This window comes from Annulohypoxylon truncatum, assembly GCF_022578515.1.
Source record: "Annulohypoxylon truncatum strain CBS 140777 unplaced genomic scaffold F4807scaffold_63, whole genome shotgun sequence".
NCBI classification, from domain to species: domain Eukaryota; kingdom Fungi; phylum Ascomycota; class Sordariomycetes; order Xylariales; family Hypoxylaceae; genus Annulohypoxylon; species Annulohypoxylon truncatum.
The window spans coordinates 20,757-37,227 of record NW_025953849.1 but is presented as its reverse complement, the minus strand read 5'-3'; the positions used below and the strand labels follow the sequence as shown (position 1 = coordinate 37,227).

Genomic DNA, 16,471 nt, shown 5'->3' with positions numbered 1-16,471 from the left:
TGAATAGGTTTTGTTTGCAAGAGTTTCTAAAAGTAAAGCATATACTGTTATAAAGCCCTCATTCCAGCAAATCTAATGGTGTAATTTTTATCCAATTACATTAGCTCTGCCATGAGTTATCAGTGTTTAAGGTGAGCGAGCAGTACCTTGCAGTAGCACGTGATACCCCTCAACTCCAACGCACCTGCTTACTCAGCCATATGAATTCTTTATGATATCTCAGTCATTATACGTCTAATACAAGTGCAACCTAGATCAATCGATTCCTCTCATTAATCTCTATCTAATAGTATATACTTCATTTTTTAAATAAAAAGTTTTTGTTATTGCAAAACAACTGTGTGCAGTTTGTAAGCTGATTGGTTTAAAGTGGTGTTGCGCTAGTCTAAAAATGGATTTACCTGTTTTTTAGAGAAAGTTTTACCTGTTTTTCTAAAGTTACTGGTGAACTAGTAATTCTTGTGGGGCATCTTGTACTCGAAGTTACGATAAAAATATTATCGATAAGTTCTAGCAACTTGTACATACCTAGATTCCTGGGCTATGATGCTTTAAGGGACTTGGAATTCTCACCAATTGCGACAGGTCGAATACCAAGATACCTCAGAAGGCGCGAGAGCCTTCGTCCCCCAACGTTAACGAACTTCCTCTCAACAAACGTTTCTAATCACGCCTTCTTGACACTTCACTTGCATCCGACATGAAATCGTCGCTATAATTGTATGTTTTCATTGCGAATTCCCACGTTATTGAAAAGCCATTCGTTACGCGGATACCGAAGGATGGTGTCCGATCAAGTCGCCCGCGCCGATCACGGCCACACCATCACAGCTCTTAGCCGATGGTCTATTTTAGATAAGAAGCTTCCGCGTGAGTTTCCACCTGGGCAATATGGTCCTACGATTATTGCATTATTATGTTCTCTACTAACCTGCCACTTAAGCTGTCAACGCGATCAATGCCGTTCACGTCTACGACTTCGATAATACCTGTTAGTATCTACGTTGCTTGCTTGCTTGCTCGCCTCGACCCCCTTTCATAGCTAACAGTGGGCGACTTCGTAGTATTCAAGACTCCTCTCCCGAACCCCAAGTTATGGAACGGTCCGACGGTCGGGCAGCTGATGAGCCCTGATATCTTTGTGAATGGCGGTTGGTGGCATGACTCGAGAATCCTATCTGCAACTGGCGAAGGTGTCGAACAAGAAGAGAAGCGCGCCTGGAATGGATGGTGGAATGAGAAAATCGTTCAGTTGGTCCAACTGAGCATGGAGCAAGATGATGCTCTCACCGTTCTCCTGACTGGACGTTCTGAGAAAGGCTTCTCTCAGCTCATCAAGCGAATTGTCGCGAGCAAAGGTCTCCAGTTCGACATGATTGGGTTGAAGCCGGCGATTGGCCCTAACCGCGAGCGCTTCCAGTCTACTATGGAATTCAAGCAGATCTTCTTGAGAGCAGTACTGGGAACATACGCATCGGCGAAAGAGATGCGAATTTACGAAGACCGCCCGAAACACGTCGGGGGGTTTCGGGATTTCTTTGCTGATTACAACAAGCATCTCATCAATCGCGGACTGAACCCGATTACTGGCCACGTCGTACCAGTGGCTGAGCTCTCTACTACCCTCGATCCCGTCGTTGAGGTGGCAGAAGTGCAACACCTTATCAACGCCCACAACATCGCTGTTGCAAAAGAACGAAAAGGCGGACGGAGTGGGCGCCTAGCTATCAAGAAAGCCGTCTTGTTCACCAGCTACATGATCCAGCCTTCTGATACGAAGCGACTAATCTCGCTTCTTAACACGTTGGCACCGGAGACGAAGGACCTTAAACCCCTTGCTAACACTATCCTCATCACAGCACGATCCTGCCCACAGCACATTTTAGATAAGATAGGAGGCCTCAATTCTAAGATGAAGTGGGAGGTAACCGACATTGGCTCCTATCAGTCAAACCTCTGGGCGGTGCGTGTAAGGCCCGTTCCTGCTAATGCCATCTACCACTCCGACAACCGGACACCGGCCGTCGTCATGGGCGCGAAAGGAGGAACTCGTCCCGCTGATGTAAATAAGATCCATCAATGGCAACCAGTCCCAGCTGATCAAAACTTCGTTTTCGAGACTACGGTGGGTGAAAAGGTCATGCTCCGTATCGATCGCGAAGATCAAGATGGCGAGGACGACCAGCACGACAGGCTGTTCCCGCATAGAGGCTCCAAGCGCAAGTTTCCCAGCGATGATGATCGCCAATCTCGTCACCACGGCAGGGATCGTGGTAACGGTGCCCGAGATTACTACAACTCATCTCAATCGCGAGGTGGAGGTGACAATCGGGGTCGCGGTGGCCACAGAGGTGGCGGTGCTCCTCGGGGTAACCGTGGCGGCAGAGGAGGCTACAAGAATTCTGGTAGAAGCGGCAAGGGAGCCCATGGCTATCGCTCTTTGGACGACGTTGACACTCGCGAAAGCTCTCAGAATGGATATGGTGCAGCAGCTGTTTCGTATGACGACAACACCTTTCCAGCATTACCTCAGGGCGGCCCTCAGTTCCACCAGCATTTGCCTCCCCCTCCGCCGTACGGCCAGCCGTTCCCAATCCCGGGTCAATGGCCTGGGATGGGTGGTAATGGTCAGGGACGGCCCTCGGGTGGCCCTGGTCCGGATTTGCAAAACTTCTACTGAGACTATGATGATGTCACAGCAGTATGTTTGAGCTAGCTTACAGGTTCGGTTTCAGGAAACCAGCAGGGCTAGATCATTCCGAACTGGACTATGAGACCTTTCTACGGAGGAACCATTGGGTTACAAGTCTGGCACTGGATCATTCTAGGTGTCCTGTTGGACGGCGACCCGGAGTTTGTACTAGGGAGGAAACACGGGATTATAAGGGCAGGCTTTTTTCTCTTTTACGGACTACCTTGTGTATACGTTTAGATTTTGCATCCCCTTCAGGGACTCATCTAGTTGGTTTTCGCAAGGGTAATTGGGGGTCAGCTAGGTTAGGCGTTAGATTAGGCAGAAGATTCCCAAAAAGCCGGTACCTGGACTGAACAAATAGGCCGGCATTTCTATATGGTATGGATTGCAAACGAACTACTACTTTCCTTTGGCATGAACATCGCAGCACATGGATTGACGTGATCTGAAACATACGTGTTAGCCTAAGCTCCACAGACAAAGATACGAATATGTGCATGTTTGAGTTCCGGACGGTAATCAGAATAAGATAGAACAATGTGGTGAGTTGGATGAATCATGCTCGTGAGACACGAGTCATAAACAGCCTCTAAAAATTTCATCATAGTAGATAGGCAGGTAGGGTATGAAAGAAAGGGAATCGTCAACTTACCACAAGGTCAAGCTCCGCCTCCTTGACGAGAGCTCATCGCCGTCTATTGGCTATTAGAAGCAGGAGGCAGATATATGAACTTCAAGAGCTCCGATTCTTCTTTATGTACAAGGTGGTACTTCTCGTAGGTGTCCCCTTACCTACTCCTACCTATCTAGGTACTGTAGATGAGGTTATGTGATCGATCGTTGTCGCCTTGCTGCGACTAGCCGACCAGAACTAGGTGCCCTAAGGCTCGAGCCGGTTAATAGAAGCCATGCTTCCTAGCTCCGCAAAATAATCAAATCCGAATCTGTCATCGCGATTATAGCCCATCGGCGCGCACGGGGTTGATCTCAACACCGTACTTCTCCTTTAATCGCTGTCTTCGGCGCTCCTCATAGTTCTCGGGCTTGATGCCTATATTATTAGGAGTCGCGCGTTAGTCTTTGCAGTCATTGTCATTGTCACCACAGCCACCACAGCAGTGGGACGGCGTGGTGGAGGCAGAGCAGGGTTTACAGGAGGCGGGGCGGGTGGTGGAAGTGACAATGGAAATATTAATACCTCTGCCCTCTCCGATGTTGGCCAAGGTCTCCTCAATAGGCCGTCGCCGAGTCTTGCGCTGAGCCTCCTTATATTCATAGTCGTCCATCTCCGGATTCTCGGTACGGGCTCGGCCGCGCAAACTGCCACCCGTATACTCGAAAGTCGACATGACTGCAGCAAAGGCGGCGCCAAAGCCGAGGATTTGGGGTATTCGGCCAGCTTTTTGGGGGGCGGCATGGTTAGCAACATGGTTATCATGAAAATGATAGGCCTACAGCTAAGGGGAGAGGGGGAAAAGACATACTCCTAAGGCCGATGGTGGCTCCGCCTAGGAAGGAGGCGACGGTTGTGTTAAAAGTGTCGTTCTTCTCTCTTAGGTTGGCGGTTGCGTCCTTGGAGAAGCTATACACGGAGGTGACGGCAGCTGTGAGAATATGTTAGTTCCTTATCAAGCCCGGATAGGCTTGCTCTAGACCCGGTAGAGCACGACATGGCCTCGTTTCCAATTGGGATGGGGAGTAAACGTACTGAACATGGCTATGGTGCCACCACCCCGAGTGAGAACCGCCCAAGCTCCTACGTTAGTCTTGGCTAGAGAGTTCTGAACGGCGGCAACGATGAAACCGGCGGATCCGCCGAGAATCGCGCCTTTTATTCCGGACTTCAGAGCATCGTGCGGGTGGAAGGGTGTCTCCTCCGGTATGGCTTGGATGGGATGTGGGTTCGCCATCTTGGACTCCAGCCCGAAGGAGGCTATTCACAAGTTGGGCTCGAGAGTATATGAGTGGGTTGTTCGGGTGTGGGTTATGTCGAAGGAGGAGATTGATAGCCGGGGTTTTCCTCTAAAGCTTCGAGCTTTGATCTTCGATCAATTACATCGAAGTTGACTGGCTCAATATAGCCGAAGTTTCTCCTATTGGCTGTTACTTTGAGTTTCGAAGAAACCGCGCTAGGCAAAGGAATATCCGATAACCCGCCCTGCCCGCCTACGCAAGCCAACCGCCACACAGGAAGATGTGGCAGTGTTTGGGTACCACTCAAGAGCTGTAAGCGCTGTCGCACGGACCATACAGCTAGCTGCAGCTAGGTACTCCCGGTACCTACCTAGTTGAGCTTACTGATTATCCTAGCTCCATAATCTTTGAGAGGCAACCTTGGATCGGCTTCAAGCATCACATCTTTTTCAAGAAAAAAGATTCATCAAGTCTGCGGAAAACCGTTCACCACAACGCTTACTCCATCGCGCACATATTGTCACTGGAGGCACGTTCACACAGATACCCCTCGCGTCGACTCGCGTTGTTTTTTTCCTTTTGATTTTATCATACGTCACTCCTTTTCCCGCAGTTGGACTTGGACTCCTTCGGGTTTATGTCATTGATCCATATTCATGATACCCGTCTCAGGCAAGCATTTGTGAATCCTCCCCTGTATCCATCGTCGTTCATTTCTACATCTAACATCCCACAGGGAATCGTCTTTACCGTTTTATTTACTCGTAATGAGCATCTAATCACATTCCTTCGTCAAAGGTATGTATTTTCCGCATCTTTTTTCATCCCCCTCCTCTCTCGCACCTTTTATCCCCTTTGCTTGGAGGAGTAGCTATGTGTCGGCTCCCCTTGTTACTTCATATCCCAACCACATATCGCCTAGTTTTTCTCTCTTTTGAAGGTCATGAATGCGTGCCTTTAATCACAGGAAGCTTGGTCTCGGCAATCACGAGCACTTATATTCACTTGCTATTCTATTACATCCATCCAACCTCTCCTCACAATGTCGCCAAGTAGGCTTGGCTTCAGGAGTAATCCTGAGATATCTACTTGGGTGTCTAGAAACATAGGATGATAGAACAGTCAAGGTTGGATGATCGTACCATTCCGTACACATGCTATTCACATATCTACCTTATATCGCCCAACCCTATTTCAACAGTGAAAGAATCTCCTCTCCCGTCCCTTAACTCCCGTCATCTTTTTCCACGGGTTGAAATAATATTCTTTGAGTATCATTACTAGTTATGGGAATCTTCGCTGCATCTATCTCCGTATAAAAGGGAGAAGCAAATTTACATAATATGCCCCCTTCTTCTTGCACCGTATCTATGTCACCTGCTAACATTATTTTAGGGAATTCTACCAGCCCTTATCCTATCTAAGTTTACCCCGTTTTGTTATGGTGAGTACTTTCGAGGCTATCACATTTATTCTTCGTTAATAATTTGCTTAGATTGGGTAAAGCATCCCTCTATTGTCAATAAACCTCTTTTTATGTGGTATAGAGTTTCGAGCAGCTAGGTAAGTGTGCGTGATAATCATATGTATCCTGGAATTCCCGAACCTGCATATCTCTTTTACATAGGTATTGCTCTCCGGAAATCCTCGGTGACTGTCCGGAAAAGAGGCGAAGGATATGCTGACGCCTACTTATTTCTTCCCAGACTCATGCCCACACGGGCTTGATTATTCACGATGGAGCCACTTTACAAGTTGGACGACCTGGCGGAACTTCGCCGACTGCAATGGCAAGCAAGACTTAGTCTACAGCTTGGCCCAGACCCCCACCGTAAGTTTTCATGTGCTATACAGCAATCATCTCTCATTAAACGGAATACTAATGAAAACTCAAAGCTCTTACGTCTCCAATGTTTCTCCGAGACTTTCTGGCATCAAAATTGCCCGTACTTGACGTACACAGTGATTGCGCCAGCCATGAGTTGCTGGAAGTTGGCAGTCAATCGTATTACACCGAACACCAGAACTTTCTCTCATTGACTTGTAACCGTTGTCGGTATCACTTCCACATCACAAACGATTCTCAGCACGTTGAGAGTTGGGGCACGGAGCATCGTCACCACATGCTCGTTTCCTGCGGCGAAAGGTCCACGTATAGGGCTGGAGCCAAAGCTGGAAAGAGCCCTTATGATGACACCACTAGTCATGCCAGATTTATCTGTGTGGCCGGCGACTGCTTATTCAATATCAAGATCGACGTTGTGCCCTGGAGACTTTCTCCGGTAGATGTGGCAAAGCTTTCTGATAAGAACAGGGTTGAGAAGAACCTGAGGCTTGCACTGGCCGAAGATGAGATTCGATATTCAGGACTAAAAAGCGCGACAAATCTTGGGTCCGAAGGCATTCTTCGGACTTACCTCACCGATGCTCTTAAGAAGAACCTTGATGCCCCATTGATGGTCAACAAGCGTAACAAGCGGTTTTTCGTGAGTATGCGGAGCGACTTCGACGCCTTGCTGAGATTCCTAGGCTTCTACGAAGGCATCGACCCTTCAACCGGCGAGGAGTGTTGGTACATTCCTCCACCGGAACAGGAAAAAGAACCAACCCGAGTTCGAACTCTACGAGCTCGTATGGAAGATGCTGTGATGGAGCTTGAAATTTTGTTTGCTGGTGGAAATACAGTTAATGCCTGGGAAAAACTTTTGGCAACATTTCAAGCTGATTATCCCACAGCCAGTACACCTAACCTCGCTTTCATTTCCACAGTTTCGGACGATGATTTGAACCTTCTGGGTTGTTTAGCACACTATCCCCCTGAGTTCTTCAGCTGGGCCGCGATTCTCCTTTCCAAGCGTCGTCCGAGAGATCGTAACGAGTATCTGGATGCCGGTCTGCGTTGCATTGCAAATCACAGCGAGGATGCATCTATTGAAATTATCATGTATAGGTCTCGCTTTGATAATGCGACCCCTATGGAAATAAAGGTGGAAGAGGCTTATGAATTCTTCAATGCTTCCCCTGATAGTGGCATGACGTCGGACTGGTTCTTGGCCAGATACTACGAAATGGCTAAGTCATATGCGCCCGATGAGTTCAAGGCCCAAGCTCTGCAGCAACTCGAAGCGATTGGCAATCACCTCGGACGGGATATCGTGAGCGAACTTGATCCAAAGATTTTGGGGCATGCAGAAATACCAGGACTCGCCTTATCTGGTTCAAGCGGAACGATGTCTCTTTCTGCAGCGGCAAATTTCTTAGAGGTTGAACCGAGCTACACCGCAGAGATAATCCGCGACTTTGTCGAGCGGCTGATTCGTGTAAGTCATCCTCATCTCACTGCAACTTGCTTTGATGTATCTAATTACTATAATAGAAGGATAATATCGACCGAGGCAGAGTTATCGAGGCTCTCAACGTTCTATCCGATCACAAGCGAAAGTTAGAGAACCCGGAAGAGGCGAACGAATTGCAGAAGATTGCCGAATTTGTGAAGGAGACCGACTTTATGCCAATGCTCATCCCTCAACCGCACTCGGCACCGATATTGTTGACCCTCCCTGTTACGCCACCTGGGCTTAAGAATATCGGTAACACGTGCTACCTAAACAGTCTTCTTCAATACTTCTACAACGTCAAAGTAGTTCGTGATATAGTGCTCAACTTTGACGATGTCAAACTTGAGCTTGACGAGGAGACTGTTGCACGACGTCGAACTGGAGGCAATGGCACTAGTGTTAATCTAGAAGAAGCTATTGTTGCCAGACAATGTAAGCATCCCAATCATCTATTAATTTTTTGCATTTCTTTTCCTACTTTCCTCCCTTTTTCTTTCCTTCTCTCTCTCTCTCTCTTTTTTTTTTTTTTTTTTTTTTTTTTTTTTTTCTATTTTTTCTACGGAAAACGCTAACATCATAGGAAGTTGTCGAGATGCTCCAGGGTTTGTTCGCTGATCTACAGACAACTGCACAAATCGCAGCTCAGCCATCACAAAAACTTGCGAATACAGCTCTCTCATCGGCCAGAGATATTTTAGATCGGCAGTCACAGAATATTCCGCCACCTTTACCAGCACGGCCATCACCAGCACCGCCTGCTATTCCCCAGGCAAATAATGACAACGGAGTGAGTGGGCAGGTGAATGTAACTGTCGAGTCAGTTAATGATAAGCTGGAACTGGCTAGCTCACAAAGTTCCCAAACATTAGTTGATGAGAGCGAGGACGTAGTCATGGCGAACACTGAGTCAAAAACGCCGAATGAGGATACTCCCGTTTCCCAGTCGAATGATGTCAAGATGGAGGACGTGGCTGAGTCTTCATCTCTTGATGCCAAGTTCGCAGAAGTTTCACGACGATTAGAACATTCCGACCGTTCAGGAACAGCTCAGCAAGACGTTGGGGAGATCATCGGTAACATCTTAGAACACTTCATGCGTGCAATACGTTCAGATGGCCCGATGGGATTATCCGAGCTATCCGGTTTACAAGCCGACAAGATTACAGAGACATTTTTCACTACTATTGTGAATTACACCATCAAGACTAAGAAGGGTCAGCCTACAAACGGCTCAGTCACTCCCATTGAAGAGAATCCTGTGAATGTCGAGATCGTACCAGAGCGCTGGATCACCGCTTATCCCGAGGAGGTGAGCGAGACCTCGGAGGGCACAAACAACAATGCAGATGGAGCGAGCAATGCACGATGCACACTAGTCGAGGCTTTAGATCGATATTTCTCTTATGAACCGATCGATGACGGAAACCGTGCACGCTACAGCAGCATTCGATCGCTTCCGCCTATCTTGCATATCTGCATTCAAAGAAGCACCCCAAAGGGTAAAAACAAGAATCCCGTTATTATCCCAGAGGTCTTGTATCTTGATCGTTACATGGAGGCTAAGGATGGTTATCCCGTCTGGATTGCTCGTAAAAGGACATGGGCGCTTAAGGAACGCCTGAAAGAACTTGGAACCAAGATCCACCCGAGCAATCAGAAGAGCAAAGCCAACCAGGGCCCTGAAGTGTGGGCTAACGCAGTGGTTAGTTATATTACTGCCTTCTTATTTTGAACCATCCAGTGCTAATCCTAAACTTAAGGACCCTGAATTCAAGGATTTTCAGATGATGGATGCCCAAGAACTGCAAAATACGACTGTGGCAGCAATTGAGAAGTCGAAGCAAGAATCTCATCTGGATAAGCCGTTCCTTGATGATATTGGCCTGCAGGCTAAGGATGAGCTATCCAACACGCTGGACCCTATCGAGTCGATATTATCGAAGATGTCTAAAGCTACGCTAGACTCGCCAGCTGACGAACCGCTCAGCGATAAGTTAGGCGACATTCTCTGGGAAACCGCCTCACCACTCGATGTGGGAACTCTGGAGGAAGTTCTCGAGTTGCGTCAAAAGGAAGAGACTACTTTTGACTCTATGAAGAGCGAGAAGTATGCAATCCATGCTGTGATTTGCCACCGTGGTGGCACGGCGGCGGGTCACTATTGGGTCTGGATCCGAGACTTTAAACGCAATGTCTGGTACCGCTACAACGACGAGACGGTTACAGAAGATAGCCGCGGCACCGAGGCTGTTCTGGATGACTTAAACCAGACTGGTGATCCTTATTATGTCGCCTACGTTCGAGATGAGATGAAGGACGACCTAGTCGACGTGCCTCAGCGTCAAAAGCCCGAGGCCGCAGACCCCTCGACTACCACTCATGAAACCCCTACAGTCCAGGAGGTAGAGACGATCGAGGGAGTGATGCCAGAACTCATCTAAGTTTCTTTCATCGACGGGGGTTCGTCAGGTTAGTGTAGCAGCGAGTGCTACCATGTTCTGATCCTGGTATATACCCTTGTTCTTTCATCTCACGCATCATGAGTCCACAATTGCATTAGCAGGGGAGTTTGCTATGATTTTTGTACCCAGGAAAACTGACCTAGGTAGGCCGAGATGGCATATTGTCTGAATCACTCAATGAGAAATGAAAACGATGATCATGAAACTTTTGGTTGGTCCGACTAATTAAACTTGTGACGTAGAGTATTAGGTATTCTTACTACAGGTAAGTCAACCACAGGCGTTATTTCGTCCTGTAAATTCCGGCTTGCCATGCATTAGATACTGTTCGCCGTTAAGATCAGGGGTATACTCTCAGACTTAATTCAATCGTACTCTTGACCAAAAGACAGGAAGATTGTGGAACCTGACAGACACAGTAGGTCCTTTACGCTTGCTCTCGGATTCTAACAATACACAAAACTATCCGTGACGGCACATTCCCCTGTACCTAATTCAACAGCACAGGTACTTCCATAATAAAACCGCCCCTGAGATATACAATCTCGTGTCGTAAGCCATAAACAAAGGAAGGAAAGGCAGTGATTAGGAAGAGGAGGTAGACGGATCGGCGGAAGGAGAGGGGGATGATGGGCTGGCTGTGAACAAGGGAGAAAGCTGCTGCTGCGACGCTTCTTGAAGAGCGTGCATGGATATGTCGAGTAAGGGGTGCGCAACAGGAGTGTTGTTACTGTTATTCTCCTGTGCCGCGGTAGATTCACCCCCGGCTGAGCTCTGCGAGGAGGGACCAGCGTTATCTGCCTGCTTCTTCGTGGGCGTTTGGCCGTCGGATCCTACTGGTGTGATTAGCTTACCTCTATCTATCTACCCCTATCTAGATGATACTACAATAGTAGTACTGTAGGGATCTTTACCTCTTTTCGGCCTCCCCGAGCGCGGGGCGACGGCGGCGGTTTGGGCGTGGATGGCGGTGCGGATCTGGCTGGTGGAGTAGCCGGTGACCTGCTTGATGCGCGGCTTGCTCATGCCGGCGTCGTAGTACAGCGTCCGGACGCGGAAGCGCTCCATCTCGGTCAGGTGTTTTATGTGGAGACCTTTCGGTCGGGTTCCTCCTGTTGCTGGCATTATTATATTGTCTCCCTTTTTCCCACCGCCTTTTTTATAATTTTCTCATCAGTTGTAGAATTATTTTATTAATTATAAATTTCTTGTATATTTTTTCATGTATATCGCGCGATGTCTGGTTCTTCTCCTATTGCTCTAAATGGTAGTGTTGATAATGAGGAATGGATGTTAAAGTAAGATTGAAAGGGTGAGGCGGGAAAGTTTTAGCCCCTGGGTCCACCGTTTTAATTCGGATAAAACGATTAACCCGGTTTTATAATTAAGGAGAGATTTTATGATGGGTTACGTGAATAACCCCGGATCTTTCAGGGGTATCCTTCAACGTCAATGGCAAATGTAGTCTCTTCCTCAAAAAGAATTCTTTCAATTTAACGACTATAGTTCAAGGTTAAGCCTCTCATCGTAAATGTATGTTTCGTCTTTATCCTTGCAGCGAACTGCTCTCCCACTTTGAACCACATTTCCCCGATCTTTGCATGGAACCTACACTTCTCATGAAGTTGTTGCGCCGCTGGATACCCTCGATGTCAGTGTGCAGTATCAAGCAATAATCATCTCCTAAGGACCAAAAGCGCAGATTATCATTCTTATAGATAGATATAAGATATGGGCAAGAGCTTCATTGACTCCCATCCCCTCAGAATATGTAGTCTCCATATGCAAGTCATAACCTTCTTTAATTGAGATAACAGTCAGTGCGAGCAAGAGCAAAGTAAGAATTGTGGGCGCAAACATCAATCCAAAAGAAAGGTAGAAGGAACAAATAACAGCTGACATGAAAATAGGACGTAAACTGTGAGAAGGAGATAACAAAGAACAATCGCTTGTCATACATTCCGTATATGGGAAGTCTATCTGACGTATCTAAATTTGATGGATTCCGTTTGATGAAAAGTTACTTCATTGGTTGAAAATATCACAACGTCTCGTCTTCATTCGTTAACGTGATTATCTTTGGCTATCTTCCATCACGTCTTAGCATTCTCTACTAGTATTCATCCAGCTGGGCTACCATACAAAATGCCCTCTCCGGCTCCGAGTCCACCAACTGACCCGTCCCAAGTATCAGACGGCCTTGCAGATTGGACGAGCCGCCTCCCAATTCAAGAGGCCACTTTCCAAAAACTCACTAGCTTGCGCTACCTTTTCTACAGTACGCAGTTCATCCGTTCCGGGGTACCAACTACTGCCTGGAACGCTATTCTCCTCGGGCATCGCGAGAGGTCTCTCCATGATGCTACATATATGGAAGTTCAGGCTGGCATATGTGACCTTTTTGAATGTTGTGTCTCAACATACAACGATTACGGCTTTGGATTGATCGATACGGGGTCATTCTGGATGGTGGTTTGGAGTCGCCTGCAGAAACTTCAAGGATCAGAAACCTATGACTTTTATACCCACAGATATCTCCCACATATCGTGCACTTCTACGCTAAATCGAGAGAGCTTGGGCAAAGATACTCAGTGCCGAGCGACTAGGAAGAGACCGTCGACACGAAGTACTTCCTCCAGCGACTAATAGATACCTGGAATAGAAAGACCTTCTTCCAAACGTACTGGGATCCCCACACAGGCGTCAGTCATCAGATAAGAAGACTGGGATTCGTCACCGACGACGAATACTGGTATGCAACTTTAGTGCTGAATCAAGCGAATCACAATTCCACTTCGGATCCGAGTTTCAAGTCAAACACCAGCTCAAAGAAATCCCAACATGATAAACCAGAGAGCATCACTTCCTCCGTGAAAATCACTGTCCATACAGGCCCCAAAGTCGATTCTAACTCTGATGGAAGTTCCAAATATAGTAGCCAACCTAACTCCTCTGAGGAGTTCGAAAATGTATCTCCTCCTACATTTGACTCCCTTGAAAGAGAGGATGAGTATTTGGAGATAGACACTTCTACAGAGACAGATACTTCTTCAGGAGGTAGCAGTTCGCCGGAGTCAATAATATTTCCCTCGAGTACTTTTAAGAACAGAACAAAACGTGAAACGAGCGTCTGGAAATACGTGAGAGACATTGCATACCAGTTTCGGCCGAGGAAATCATAGGTTACGCTGGCCATAGCATAGCATGGACATTACGTCTTACAATGGCTAGTACGAATTTGCATTGCTCAACAGCAGCGATTGATTCTAGGTTAGCAGTGTATATAGACAGAATAGCGATTCATTGAGTAAATGCGTCTTGAAAACGGGTTCTATGTGTGTTTATAGTTCATCAGAAGCCAGTATAATACAGCAATATCCTGAGTCACAGCATACAGATAAATATGAGTGACGCCATATTATTTTTACTATACTGTGCCAGGTGAGCCAAGTGGAAGCTGGCTCTTATGCGTTCCCTTGGCATGCCCCTAGAAATGGTATATATATATACCTATTATCGCTCTCCTCGCCATTACGAAAAAGCTAATAATTTACCCATCAGTCCGTTGTTATTCATAACGCCGTAACGGTGCCAAAGCAGCCATGCATCAGAGTGGTTACGAGCATGTCACTAACGTTCTTACCCCTAACCTCGATGACATCTTCGCCCAGTCCGAAGCACTCGACTTCACGAAACTTCACATACTACCATCCATCCACGCGGACTGTAGGATCTTGATACACGGCAATAGGCATTGCTCTGATACATTGACAAACGCGGATGTAATCAACGGGGTTCACAGGATCTTCAGGATCGTTCTAGACCTGATTACTGGTCCTCAGAACTTGGGTGCTAATTCACTAAGATTGTACGAGCTCGCATACAACCAGCTTCGACTGAACCCTCGCATGGCAATAGATCCAAGACGTATTCGAATCCTCCTAGACTTTTACGCAATGGGCCACTTGAATGCGCTGCCTAGATACGGGAGACGTGGTGAAATATTCAGTGAAGACAGGCTTCATGATGGCTCTGCTGATCTTATTCGTCTTATATCTACTTGGATTAGCCATACAGACTTCACACAAATCACCAATGTGTTAGATGGGAATTTTGATTCTTTATTCTAAGGCTATGTACCTGATGGAAGAATGACAGATAGCAATTCAAGCCAAGTAAATGGGTATATTAGTATCTAATTAGCAGTCCTTAATCCATAAGCTCTGGGAATATCCGAGAGAGCTTTAAACCAAGCGACAGTAAGAGTGAGGAAAAAGTGAATGGTAATTCATGTACCCAACTGACTCATAAGGGAGTGGTTATGCTACCAGTCAACGGCGGGTTCAGGTGCATCAGCAGGCAAGAGACCGCTGAAGTTATAATGGACATGAGGTTCTGGGGACCCTAAATCTAGGTGTATTTTAGGGGTTGTTGCTATACAGAAGCTGGCTGTCGTTACCGGCCCTCCTATCCTCCCATCACGTATATACTACGAACGTCGTCACCTAGCACTTCCCGTTTCTTTTTTCTCTTCTTTACAACAACAACAACTTCACAACATATCTCGGCTCGTCTGGAAATTTTCTTTTTATCAAAAAACACAATCTCGTAAGTGATACACATTCCCGTTAACAATATCTATTCTTTCTATACACATACCTCAATTCTTACCGTCTATACTTCTAACCACCAAAGGGTTTCCCGTCTCGCCGTCCTTGAACCACAATAACAAGTCCAACCAGCATCACCATCCAGTAAGTACGCCGTCTTTATTCCCTTCCATTTTCCCACTCATCAACCTGATGTCCTTTTCTTATTCACCAATGCGTCGGCGATCAAAACCATCACTAACCATCATCATATAGAGCCTTCCTGTCGTCGTTTGGGGACAACAAATCCAATATCAACATTCACCTACTCACAAGGCTCCCTTCTAAAAAAAAAAATAGTCTATCTCGTTCTGAAAGCCACTATCCTGTAAGTACGCCGCACTCAACCTTCCTCTCATCCACCTCACTGTCTGTTTTTCACTCACCATACTGTCGGCGATCAAGTCCACCACTAACCATCTACAAATCCAGGATGCGATTCACCGACGACATGTCCGGGCTCTCCGATTCTGATTCCGACCTGCCCATGATGCAGCGTCGCCTGGCCGCCGCCCAGCCCCCGGCCCAGCCCGCTGTGCAGCATGTCAACCATCAACCAGTTCCTGCCCAAGCCCCCCAAGGCCCCCAAGGTGTCGGCGGTTTCCGTGTTTGCCCTCATGGCAACAATGTCCTTGCCTGCCCCTACCCTCACCACAATATGTCCGCCGCCACCAGCCCCTACCTGCAGCCTCAGCTGCCCCTGCCCCACCCCCAGTACCAGCAGGCGCGCCTCCCGAGCCCTTGGCAACCCCAGCAGTTCCAGCAACCCCAACAGTACCAGCAGCAACAGCAGCAGCAGGACTTCCACCAAGGATATCACCCCCAGCAGCAGCAGCAGCAGCAGCAGCACGACTACCAGCAGCAACAGCAACAGCAGCAGGAGGACTACGACCAAGGATACCCCCAGCAGCAGCAGCCAGGCCCGCAGCACCTTCTCCCCCCCAACCTCCCCCCTCCCAACTTCCAGCACCCGCCCCAACCGATGTCCCCCTTCCCAGTCGTGTCGGCGCCCGGAACCCACTTCCTCGACCTGATCGCCGCCGCGCAGTCCGAGGGGGAGGCGCTGCACGCGGTCCTGGCCCGCGCCGAGCAGGAGCGCAACGACGCGTTCCTGCGCTGCTACCTGCAGGGCGCGCGCATCGACGAGCTGACGCACCAGCAGCAGCAGATGGCCCAGCAGATCGGCGAGCAGCAGGCCGAGCTGGCGGTGCTGCGCTGCGCCGTTTGGGCGCAGGGGGTTGGTGAAGGTGGTGGACAGGCAGGACAGGAAGGTGGACAGGGAGGACAGGAAGGTGGACAGGGACAAGGTCAAGAGGGTCGCCGAGATGGACAGGGAAATGGTTACAATGGGATGGGAGGTGGATGTGGACCCGGAGCTGGACCTTCTGCGCCGGTGTGAGAGGTTGCGACTG

The 16,471-nt window shown here is 48.0% G+C and overlaps 6 protein-coding genes across 6 annotated transcripts; 4 read left to right on the top strand and 2 right to left on the bottom strand.

The window, feature by feature from the left end:
* Positions 1-782: 782 nt before the first annotated feature.
* On the top strand, positions 783-2,680 carry F4807DRAFT_454814 (uncharacterized protein; the record flags this gene model as incomplete). The annotated part of the gene is made up of 3 exons (XM_048000633.1): positions 783-870; positions 944-991; positions 1,065-2,680. 3 exons carry the CDS (start codon positions 783-785, stop codon positions 2,678-2,680), a joined length of 1,752 nt encoding a protein of 583 aa, XP_047848736.1.
* A 1,045-nt stretch (positions 2,681-3,725) lies between these two features.
* On the bottom strand, positions 3,726-4,718 carry F4807DRAFT_448364 (uncharacterized protein). Its single transcript, XM_047999930.1, has 3 exons — positions 4,404-4,718; positions 4,180-4,299; positions 3,726-4,094 (listed from the first exon to the last, which is right to left on the bottom strand). Exons 1-3 carry the CDS (start codon positions 4,603-4,605, stop codon positions 3,769-3,771), a joined length of 648 nt encoding a protein of 215 aa, XP_047848735.1. The 5' UTR covers positions 4,606-4,718; the 3' UTR covers positions 3,726-3,768.
* A 1,628-nt stretch (positions 4,719-6,346) lies between these two features.
* Positions 6,347-10,388, top strand: F4807DRAFT_465887 (cysteine proteinase; the record flags this gene model as incomplete). The annotated part of the gene is made up of 5 exons (XM_048002331.1): positions 6,347-6,440; positions 6,506-7,929; positions 7,986-8,379; positions 8,532-9,649; positions 9,708-10,388. The coding sequence occupies 5 exons, from the start codon at positions 6,347-6,349 to the stop codon at positions 10,386-10,388; spliced, it is 3,711 nt and encodes a 1,236-aa protein (XP_047848734.1).
* A 176-nt stretch (positions 10,389-10,564) lies between these two features.
* Positions 10,565-11,700, bottom strand: F4807DRAFT_448358 (uncharacterized protein). Its single transcript, XM_047999929.1, has one exon. It carries the CDS (start codon positions 11,532-11,534, stop codon positions 11,280-11,282), a length of 255 nt encoding a protein of 84 aa, XP_047848733.1. The 5' UTR covers positions 11,535-11,700; the 3' UTR covers positions 10,565-11,279.
* Positions 11,701-12,538: 838 nt separating this feature from the next.
* Positions 12,539-13,726, top strand: F4807DRAFT_448356 (uncharacterized protein). The gene has a single exon (XM_047999928.1). The coding sequence runs from the start codon at positions 12,555-12,557 to the stop codon at positions 13,014-13,016; it is 462 nt and encodes a 153-aa protein (XP_047848732.1). The 5' UTR covers positions 12,539-12,554; the 3' UTR covers positions 13,017-13,726.
* Positions 13,727-15,492: 1,766 nt separating this feature from the next.
* On the top strand, positions 15,493-16,458 carry F4807DRAFT_465883 (uncharacterized protein; the record flags this gene model as incomplete). The annotated part of the gene is made up of 1 exon (XM_048002330.1): positions 15,493-16,458. The coding sequence occupies one exon, from the start codon at positions 15,493-15,495 to the stop codon at positions 16,456-16,458; it is 966 nt and encodes a 321-aa protein (XP_047848731.1).
* Between the last annotated feature and the right edge of the window lie 13 nt (positions 16,459-16,471).